At 33.9% G+C, this 11,289-nt stretch overlaps 1 protein-coding gene across 3 annotated transcripts; it reads left to right on the top strand.

Moving 5' to 3' along the window:
• The first annotated feature begins 5,927 nt into the window (after positions 1–5,927).
• On the top strand, positions 5,928–10,834 carry LOC105172155 (Biotin/lipoate A/B protein ligase family). Of its 3 annotated transcripts, XM_020697475.2 has the most exons (7): positions 5,928–6,244; positions 6,366–6,551; positions 6,739–6,919; positions 7,976–8,214; positions 9,728–9,876; positions 10,159–10,211; positions 10,305–10,444. In XM_020697475.2, exons 2-6 carry the CDS (start codon positions 6,542–6,544, stop codon positions 10,192–10,194), a joined length of 615 nt encoding a protein of 204 aa, XP_020553134.1. In that variant the 5' UTR covers positions 5,928–6,244; positions 6,366–6,541; the 3' UTR covers positions 10,195–10,211; positions 10,305–10,444. The 3 variants fall into 3 exon arrangements, with proteins under 3 accessions (XP_020553134.1, XP_011091805.1, XP_011091807.1); XM_011093503.3 differs by lacking the exon at positions 10,159–10,211 and having other exon boundaries at positions 5,935–6,244; positions 10,305–10,834; XM_011093505.3 differs by lacking the exon at positions 10,159–10,211 and having other exon boundaries at positions 5,935–6,244; positions 6,366–6,627; positions 10,305–10,834.
• Positions 10,835–11,289: the final 455 nt, after the last annotated feature.

Raw genomic sequence — 11,289 nt, 5'->3', positions numbered from 1 at the left:
GATTTGTGATGCAAAACAAATTTTTTTAAAGTACGAACTATCTATCTATCTATATATATTTTTTATTAATATTTTTTTTCTAGGGGTGATTTTGTGAACTATGTGAAATGTTAATTCATTTTAATTACTTATCACATGATTACTATATTTACTCTTATTAATTATTTTCTGTCCATTACAATATTTACATTTTAATTATTGTTTACATGATAATTATATCTAGATTTAATTCATTGACTAGAATGAAAAAGATTACATGTACTTTCCTACTTGCCCAGTTAAAAAAAAAAAAAAAAAAAAGCACCAAAATCTTATTTCAAAAGTAAAAAGATTTTGAAGTATGGAGTAATTTAAATGGTGATTTTCTATGAAAAATATAAGTAAAAGAATTTTGAAGTATGGAGTAATTTAAATGGTGATTTTCTATGACAAATATAAGGATGAAACGTAGATAATACTATACAGCAAATTAATATAGAATGTACAAGTTTAATAAAAGATAAATTGAAAAATAAAATAATTAAAAAAATCAGCCTTTTTATATAAATAATGGTGATTTTTCTGATCACAAATTAATATGGGGATGAAAGATGAATATTATATAGTTAATTATAAAATTTTATAAACGAGCAAAAGTTAAAAAGCAAAATATCGATCTTTTTACATTAAATAAAAGTTCATAAGCTTAGTAAAAAAAATAAGCTATATATCAAGTGAAAATTTTTATACAAGATTAAGTAGCACAATGATCGTGTTGTTATAACTTCTAGGTGTATATGCAAATTCACCAATATCTTCATATACTCGTTTGAGTTCTATTGCCCATTTAATTATTCATAAACTTTTTATTTAATTGAATCATCATATGATTATTCAAATACAAACTTAAATTTGTAATGATCGATATTACCTCTTGAAATTGTTAAAATATTTTTTCACTATAGTTCAAGAGAACTAAAAGATAATTCTTGTCATTCATCCTAATAAATTTTAATACATGCCACTTCAAGAAAAATGTATTTTTCACTGCTAGTTACCATAGTTAAAAGTGAAAAAATCATAGTGGATCAATAGTCATTAGTTGTCTTCTTCTTCATTTCTTAATTGACAATCGAGAAGAATATGGTATAAATTTTCCCAAGAAATCTTTGAGAGATAAATTTTAGAGATGATAAAGTAAATGTACTCATAGTACAACATTAATAGGAGATGAAAAATTTATAGTAAAACATTAATAAAATGTATTAATACATCTCTATGAGATTTTATATATAGATTTGATAGATACTATTACACATACAATAAAATATTAATAGAAATTTAAAAAAATATGCAAAAATAATAGTTGCACATTCTTTTACATATTATTATATTTAGAAAATTCTATGGTAAAGTTTCAATATTTTTAAGCACATTAGTAATATTACTCTAAAGGAAATAATGAAGTTAAATGAATTTGATTGCAAATAATTCTTTATAATTAGGGTACATATTCAAGTTCGTTTATTGTATTTAGAACATCACGCATAACTTTTAATTTTTTTTTACACGTATATGATCTTCCAAAGAATATTAAACTAAAGATATCCGAGGCTCCTCAATTGGGGTAGTTTTTTTAATCCCTTCAATGGCATATTTTTAAATTATTTAGACATAATAAAAATTAAAAGTTAACAATTAAAATTTACGTTTTTAACAAATGTTCAAAACAAAATAAAGTTAAAAAAAGATCATTCATTAAATAAGTAGAAAGGAATTTTCATAATTAAACTATGAACATAAAGAATAGAATTAATAAGGTCTTCTATTTTAGTAATATCTAAAACCTACTATGATCAATTTCCGGCAAAATTGTAATTTTCGTCCTATAACTTACGCCTTTTGCGATTTTGGTTTCATTATTTGACCCTCACCACATTTAGTCCCACAAGTGTCAAAGAATTTGCAATTAGTCCTATTAACAATTCTGTCCAATTTTTCACGGAATGAGCGTGTGCTTCGTTATTTTAACGTTGACTAGAAGAGTTGGCTAGAGAGTATCAAATTTTGGGGGGAAATGTTGGAGGGAAAAGACTACCAAATTTTTTTTTTCTTCACCTACTTTGTAAGAGAATAAAGTAGCAGTAATGTGGTTATGTTAAAGAAAAAGCTCAAGCTCTTCAAAGCCATTAGAAGAACAAGCTCAAGCTCTCAAGCAACAAACAATGGTGATGAAAAAATGTTATGCTACTATGGCAAGAGGGCGAAATTGCGGACTTGATGGAACCAAAGATAACTCAGGTAGGAGGTTCTACAATTGCTCTGTGGGTCGAGTTAATTGTACATTCTTTTCGTGGGAAGATCCTCCAATTTGTGCTAGGGAAGATCAATGTTTTGGAGTGTGAAGTGGCGAATTTACAAAAGAAACACAATGTTCTTGTTTGTATATTAGTGGTTTCTTAGTTAATGATTGTGGTTGCGATGAAATTGAAGTTGATTGTGGATGAGAATGGAGAAGAAGACTTCATCATTTTGCAATGGTGTAGATGGATTGGAGCATACTATCGGTTGTATAAGCATGTTATGTAATTTAATAAGAATTGAGCATCCCTTGTAGAAGTGTAATTGAATAGCCTAAAACTAGCATTCTTCAGCATAAAGGAGTGGAATTGCGTAGCAGAGGGAGTCCCGCCTAGGTTCTTAACCAGTATGTAAAAACCATCTAGTATATTGAAAGACTTGGGCGTTAGCTGGCTCAAAGGGACCTCGAACAAGGTGAATACCTCAGCAAAAAAAAAAAAGGGGGTGAACATGAAATTGCAATGCAACTTCTATCTGGGTCATGTAAAAGCAAGTGAAGCCCTCAAGTGGAGAATTAAGATATACTGAATCACGAACTTATCAAGTATCCTAAACCTATATCTAAGCTCACCTATATCTTCCTCCTTCAAACAGGTACGAAAGACCTAAAAGATTCTATGTCGGAAGCCACTACGCTATGTTCTACCTTTCTTCTCTATATGTCTTCTTTAGTGGCCCTCTTCCTACTGCTCACTTCCTCACCACCTCCCCCCCCCCCCTCTCAAAGGCTAGAGTGAGAGGCAGTAAGCTTCTCGTCATCCTTCCTAGACAAAACAACTAAATCAATTAAATAACTTATCTACAGCCAACTCTCTATATCTCCCTCAGACGTGATTAACTGAATTAGAGAAAAAAGAGAAGAGCATACCTAGAGAAAAAAGGTGGAAAATAGTAAGATTTGGCAAAAAGAAGCTCGGGATCAAGAAAATGCCTATAGGAATTTTTTTAAAAGAGTTAGAAAATCATACTTTTAGATGAAAAGAAGAAAAAGAGAAAAGAAAGCAAAACTTACCTTGAGGCGAGAAAAGTGTGAGGCTGCTAAAGAGGAAAATACTTTATATATGGTAGCTTGTCAAACAATGCTATTAGGTGAGGAGTTGACGACTAGCTGGCTATAGTCCGTCAATTAAGGAACACATGGACTCCTAAGATGGCAGAGACTCTTCTTATTCCTTATCTCTTATAATCATTAATGTTTATGTCTTCTTTTTTGCAAATATGTTTGGATTTAAAAGGCAAATTTTTTCCCTCAAATAAATATGGAATTTAACTTGTTTGTCTGCCTAATCATGCAAGACCTGCTCTAGTGGCATCATGAGCAGAGAAGGATTTTGTTGCGGACTACTTTCCTAGTCCATACGTCTAGATCTACCAGCTTGCACCCTTAGAAGAAAGGGGGGGAGGGGGGGAGTGATGATAGCCCCCAAAATCCTTCATGGACTAAAAGCCGAAAAAGATATCATCTACCAACCCAGCTGGTAATCCATCGACTGCTCCAACAGCAGGGAGGTAAGGCACAAGGCTTACTTATCTATTTTACTAAACTAGCAGAGCCAAGAAACAAGTTCAATCCCAACTGAACACGTTATTATAAAGTTAGACGGACACGTCATACATCTTATCCACATGTTAAGACAAGTCATGCTGAAATATTCTCAAGTAGCTCCTAATAGATTGGTGGCAAACGAGTTGGTAACCTTCATATAACCACTATCTTGATTTTCAGGCAGAAATGGCAAGACTTAGTCAACTTGGTTTATATCAGTCAATTTAATTCAAATCATGCACGGATTTTTCGGTTAGTTAGCTTATTCAAATAGCTTTCAAATGGTATAGGAGCCTCTACAACAAACTCTTACATTCTGCTCTGTGTACTCTTATAAATAGAGGCTTTTGTGCAGTCATTTGGTAACATCAATCATCACTCTCCAAACACTCACTTTTTCTCTTAACTCTTTAGGTTGTTCTAAGCTTATATTTTGCACTCCACACGGATATATACTATTATTTTATCGTTTTACACTATTATTCTTACTTTAAGCAAAGTTCCCTTTCATATATTTTTCAGTAAATCGTTATTGACTTAATATTGAAGTGCTAAATATTTTTTTGCAGAGTTAGTCCCCATTGATATGAACATTCGTTGATCCCTGTGATGGCGTCTGAATTCTGGTACGCATCAATTATAATAAGGATAAATTGCAACGACCTTCCCTAAGATTTAATATAATTACAAATACCCCTCATTGTTTGAAAAATTACAAATACTTTTCTGATTTTAATGGCCGTTTAACAATTAACCCATTCCATTAGTCTCCGTTAGGTTTTCGTCCATTTTTATGGTAAACTGATCAAAATGCCCTTATGTACTAAAAATTGTAATTTTATTTATTTTTTTAAAATTAGCTAATTTTTTTGTTTGACTAAGCAGATAATTTTTTTTTTAATTTTTTCATCCACTCCGTTTGAATTTTTTATAAATTTTATTTTTTTTAAAAAAATACAGTAAGGACGTAGCAATTTCATAGCTCCATCTAAAAATTATATAATTTTATCAAACATCGGAGGGTATTTATAATTTTTGAAATAATGAGAGGGTATTCGTAATTATGCCAAACCTAATAAGAGGTTGTTATAATTTACTCTTATTTAGTAAATATGACATATTCTAAATATGTACATAATTTTTATAAAATATTTTTTTAAAATATTACTTTTATAGAGTTAAAAATCACTTAAAATATACATAAGATAATTTATATAAGATAAGAATGAATGAGGAAAAAAAACTTCCAAAGCTACTTATGAAAAATCATAATGAGTGGAGTAGTTAAAAAATTTATTTAATTTAAAAAAATAATGTACTAATAAATTAAAGACACCAATAAAGTGCTCTTCAGTTATATATATTATAGACAATACTAATATAATAATATCAATATTGTTACAATTTGCAAATATTTTTATATTTATATTTATTTTAAACTCATCCTCCTCACCTTCTCCAACGCCACCTCTCTCCATTTTCACTCGACATCTCACCTTCCGCGCATTTCGACTGCTTCTCCTCCCCCTGTTGCGCGGCCGCCCCGCCCCTTCTCCAGTCGCAGCATCGCCCCCGCCTTCCCCTACTGATCTTGTTCAAATTCCGCGATCTAGATGAGCGACCTCCTCACAGATAGCTAACTCCTTCAAGATCAAGTGTTGGGTTCCTGAGAATAAGACAAAAACAGTGAGCTTGTCGGGCACGTCCCCGACAACGATCCTCCAACGCTCAAGTTAGATAGATCGAGGTAAAAGTGTGCGATCAAAGGTGTAGATCGAAAAGGCTCAGTATTCATTAGCTCGAAATATGACGTCTTGGGGTATTTATAGAACTTAGGTGGATATTGTTGAATAGACCACGTGGTCTTATCCAGCTACTTTACGTCTGTGATCGGACTATTCTCATTGCCTAGGTCTTCAAGTGGGTTTTCGGGTCTGAGTCAAGACTGCTCCGACCCGTTCGATAGAGAAGACGCGGATCCAAAACGAAAGAACTGAAATGCCCTTCATTAAGGGCACTATAGGGATTTCATACATATTTTTTTTATGTATACCCATCACCTACCTAGCGCTACCCTCCCCTCCTGTCCCCCCAGTCGCGGTGCAGCCGCCACCTCCCTCTCTACAGTGCCGCCGACGCCCACTCCGAAGAAGGCTGACAGCTTCTCCCTACTCACAGATCCCCCGCCAGCATTTCCTCCTTTGTCAGGATGAAAGGGAGGTAAATTGACTTTTTTTCCCCGCAAAGGTCCTTTGAACCTTTCACTTACCGCGCCAAATAAAAAGCCAAGCCACATACGTCTAATTTCCTCCAATCACCTGTTTCTCAACTTTCCCCCAATTTCATCGATTGAATGAGGTATCTTCCACTTGATTTGATCAGAATGTTCTTCCTTTCTTTTTTTGTTTACTTCGAATTCTGAATTCCCTGAACTGCTTTCAAGTTATGTTTACGTTGCTTGTTTACTGCTTTTTTAAAGGTATGGGTCGTTCAAGAAGCTTCAGAATCTACTGATGCTTACAAAATGAAGAATGTTTTCCCCAGAGTCGAAATCAAAAGAGACGTCAGTGGGAATTCGCTTCACTAGCTCGTTTGCAACTGGGGTTTTGGAAAGACGCACAGAAAGAACAATTCTCTTACCTGGATTGAATGTGAATGATATCCCGTATATACATTAAATTGACAATTTTGTTTCTAAAAATTGTTGTCGGGCAATAACTAGCAAAAACCATTTATACTTGGTATAATTGTGAAATTCTATTATCAGTTGTGCTATCATTCTACCCAAGTCTGAAGGACTAATCCTATATTTTGATAATAGGAGAATTATTTAATCATCATTTTTTCATCAGTTATGGCTGTACCTCAAACGAGAAGTATGGGGCTGCCCCTAATCAATCTTCTCAGGCTAAAAGGAGCACCCATTTTACAGCAATTGCATTTGGAGGAGAGACTGCTAAGGACCTCATATGATAACTGGTGCATCATAAATGATGGAACAACCAAGCCCACTGTTGTAATGGGTGTCTCAGGGTGAGTTATTTCACATTCTCATTTTACAATTTACTGCCTTTCACTTAATAAAGCATAGCTATTACTGCTGATCCTGCAAAAATGAGATTGATAATTTCTTTTGTGTGCTTGGTTGGGTGGATTTGGCCTTTATGAATCTTAATATGTTGGTGAAATGTCTTTTAGTTTATTTGAATCTTAAAAGGACTGTTGACTTTGAAGACCTTATTTTTGTGGATTTGGAAATCAACTAGATTAGGTGATATTTTCTCAACCTTCTTTGCACGCAACCACATAGACCATGAATATGCCAAAAAGAAATCTAAATGATGGAAATGTTAATACTAAAAGACAAATATAAATACTAGAAATTTGACAATTAGTGTAAAGAAGAATTATTCTGAAGTATCTACAAAATGTCAAACACCTAATGTGTATCTTTGTAGTAGCTTTGCTTATGTAATATCCATGTGTGTGTGCGCGCGCTTTGAGAATGAAGAACAGAAGTGAGCAAGCAACCAAGGAATAAGCTATATACTAATCTTAACAGCTAAAAGTATGGGCATTTAGTATTACTGGATGTATTTATCTTATTTGTTTGCTATTTATCAATTCTTTTGTTACAAGGATGAAATAGGTGTTATTTGTTGAACTTTGTATATAGTAGTATCTGCATATTTTAATACTTCCCTAAGAAAACACTCCAAAATACCGTATGTTTATTTGTAAATACAAATATACATACTTCACTTATATACTGAACCCATTTCCTTTATATACACACGCACACATATTTAAAGCAAAAGGTGGATTGAACAAAACTGCACCAAGTCCAAAACTTTACACCTCGTCAGTCACCAAGTCCGGAGCATCATTTCGGCTGGTTATCCATTAGACATGCCCTATTGCCCCTAAATTATTAGACTTGGTTGAGGTTGATGGTTTGACTGCTTGTTGGAGTCTTGGAGATTTAAGATTTCTCAAATGATCATGAGGTAGCCTGTTGTCGTGCTACAGACCCACCTATGTGCAATTAATGCAAGAAGTTGACATGTGTTGCATGAATGTTTGTGATAGGAAAGCTGAGGAACTTCTTGAAATTGACTCTGTTTTAAGAGATGAAATTCCAGTCATTAGAAGATTTACAGGAGGTGGTACTGTTATTGTTGATCAGGGCACAATTTTTGTGACGTTTATATGCAACAAGGATGCTTTTCCAGATTTACAGTCGTATCCTCAGCCTATCATGTCATGGAGCAGCCTATTATATAAGAAAGTATTCCAAGGAATTGGGGATTTTAGCCTTCGTGAGAATGGTATGCATACGGTACTACATCTACTCTATGATGTTTCCTGCTACTTGTGAGGACTGTACTAGCTTAGCACATTATGTTTCAGATACTCTTTTGGCTTTTGAAGGAGTTTTCAGTTCACTTTCTGTTGATTGATTTTCTTGTTGTTTCATTTGTACTTGTATTCTGTAGTTAAATTGATGTTTTTTTAAAGTTGTGACTGTTGGAATCAGTTACTATTGCATCTGACCTACTAGTTGTCATATCTCTTTCTTTTTCTCTCATCTTAATTTGTTCTGCCACTTTCTTGATCTGAGATCCAGGAAATGTTTTTTGTATTTTTGAAGTTGATTTTGTTTCCTAACAAATTCACTGGTGAAATTAAGGTCCACATTTTCTATTATAGCGGTTTGTAATGTACCTTCTTTTTCTAAGAACAAGGAAAGATCTTCTCATTTTAAAATTGATTTACATTTCCGAAAATTCACGGGTGAGACTCCATTGTCATATTTATCGTCAGTTCTCGGAGTTCCTTTCTTTCCTTCCATTTAAGTGTTTTTCTTAGAGCCATAGCTTAATTGGGAGAGAAAAAAGAGAGTTCTCTGAGAATATTTGTGGAGCAATACCTCTCAATCCTTGGATTGCTTTGTAACAATTTCCACTTTTAAAATATTAAGGTAAAATTTCTGCAAATGATATTCTCTAATTTCATTGTGCAGAACTCTTTCATTTATATACACTCTAGGGAATTGATGTATATGCATCTTTTTTCTTCCTTGCCACACATTATTCAGAATAGTGATACTTTGGCGGATTATTCCTCAAGATCTTTTTACTGGATAGCCCATATAGTAGATACATAGCAAACGTGACAGGGTAGATTCCATGTCTGTGGTTGAAAGTGGGAGGGAGGGCCAAGGTTTAGAGAAGTAAGAAATCTTGATTAGAACAAAGCAGGTTTGAGTCAGTCACACAGAGAAATAATCAACTAAAGACTAATGCATCATCCATCATCACCTAGACGTTGTTTCTCAAAGAGTAATCTCAATTAAGGCGGGGAGTGATGGAATGAGTCTTAAGGAGATTGAGAGCACAGTGGAGGGGGAGGGGTGGGGGGGAGGGTTTTAACAGGTCGAGGAGATAGGAAGCTATAGAGAGTCAGATGAGAAAGGCAGGCAGCAGATTGTTATATTTTATTTCATTTTTCTTTCTCTGCATGAGGAGACAAGTTTCAGCTTTTTAGAGACCGCATGCAACAACTTTTACTTTTTGGTGATTTGGCTGGAAGGTGATGATTTGCACTAACATGTGAAGAATTTATGGAGCGCCAATAAATTTCATCGTGTGGACTGTATGTCTTTTTTTCGCCTCAATAATTAGGAATTATTGTAATTGAGTCACTTGGATGGATTTAATAAATCAATAATGTCCAAATCAGGGGGAGAGAGATTATTTAGTGATTTGCATTTTCTTATAAGGATTTATTTGTGTTGAATGTAAGATTGATGATGATGCTTGTAACCCTCTGGTCTTTCAGATTATGTGCTTGGCGACCGGAAGTTTGGTGGGAATGCTCAGTCCATTACTAAAAATAGGTGGGTCCACCATACTTCCTTTTTATGGGAGTATGAGGTCAGTAACATGGGTTATCTCAAACTGCCGAAACGAGCTCCTAATTATCGCCAGGTCTGCTTGCTATCTACTTGGTTATTTCTCTGTGTCTTCTGTACACTTGTTTCTTCTTGTCAATTATTGTATTCCTTTGTTTGAGCTCTACCCTAGTGGAGCTCCCCATAACTTTCAAGATTTGTGCTTCTCATAATTTACTGGAAACTTTTTGTTAGATAAGTCAGCATATGCTTCGATGATGCATATTCTGATGCTATCTTAATCTGTGCCCTGCACAGCCATTCCATTTTTAGACATACTAATTTTATGCATTTTGCACTTGGTACTTCTGTTGGAGAGGGAGTGGTTGCTGATGGGATATGTGAAGCAGCATAAACCATTTCGCTTACAATGTAAATCATTCGAATGCTGATGAGAGTTCTGGTTGACACAAAAGCCGTCTTCGGCACAAGTCCTCTGATATTCGGCTCTTCTTCTCTATTCAGGCAAGGGATCATCTTGATTTTATATGCCGCATGAAGGACCACATACCAAGGTCAAACTTCATCCAGAGAACCATCGATGCAGTTGGCAGCCATTTCGTGTTGAGATCAGCGGATCCAGAAGCAAGTCAGAGTCCTTTGAGTTCGAAATTTGAACCCTCCAGTAGGCTACTGAAGAGAGAGGAACTGGAAGAAGCCATTTTTAAGTCCCGAACTCTGAGGGTTTGTGCTGCCTCAGCCTCCCAAACATCAGAATGAAGATTTTAATGCTGACACCATTACTTGTTCAACCTCACTATATTATTCATGTGGAGCTTTGTGCTCTTGCATTTCTATTTTTTCACTATTTTCTCAACTCAGGTCATCATCCAATTCCAGTCAAGTGGAGTTGCATCTAATTTATTTGAGTTTTTGGAATTTTGGCATCCACTCTCCTAATGTGTGGACTTGTGGGCAAAGACCTCCAATCTGATACTGCTAGCAAAAAGGAATTAAAAAAGGGAAAAATACATTTCTTTTTTGGTTTGGTGTTACTATACGTAGATTTCATGTGATTTGAAAATAATATTTAACATCCTTGATGTTTGTTTTTGTCTAACAAATAAGTCAATTCGTTAGTTAAAATTTATGCAATTTGTTGATATTAATAAAAACAATTGAATGAAAATTGCTATTTACTATCGATCGATTTATTATTGATTTATTTTAGGTCAAATAATTTTTTTTGATCAAACTATCTTTATAACAGTGAAATATACCTTTTCGAATACATATGTTTGAAGAAATATGATGATAATTAAAGAGATTTATCTAATTTGTAATAAATCATTAATCAATCAATTGAGGGTAAATATAATTTCTTTTCGATCTTTTTGTTCATATCAACTAATTCATTGAATTTTGATTAATGGAGTGATTTATTTGTTAAATGAAAAATTCGAGAGTGTTAAATATAATTTCTCAAATCATAAAAAATTTACATGTAATT

This window comes from Sesamum indicum, linkage group LG10 (genome assembly GCF_026168435.1).
Source record: "Sesamum indicum cultivar Baizhima isolate 11 linkage group LG10, ASM2616843v1, whole genome shotgun sequence".
Classification (NCBI taxonomy): domain Eukaryota; kingdom Viridiplantae; phylum Streptophyta; class Magnoliopsida; order Lamiales; family Pedaliaceae; genus Sesamum; species Sesamum indicum.
This window is presented reverse-complemented; position numbering and strand designations above follow the sequence as displayed.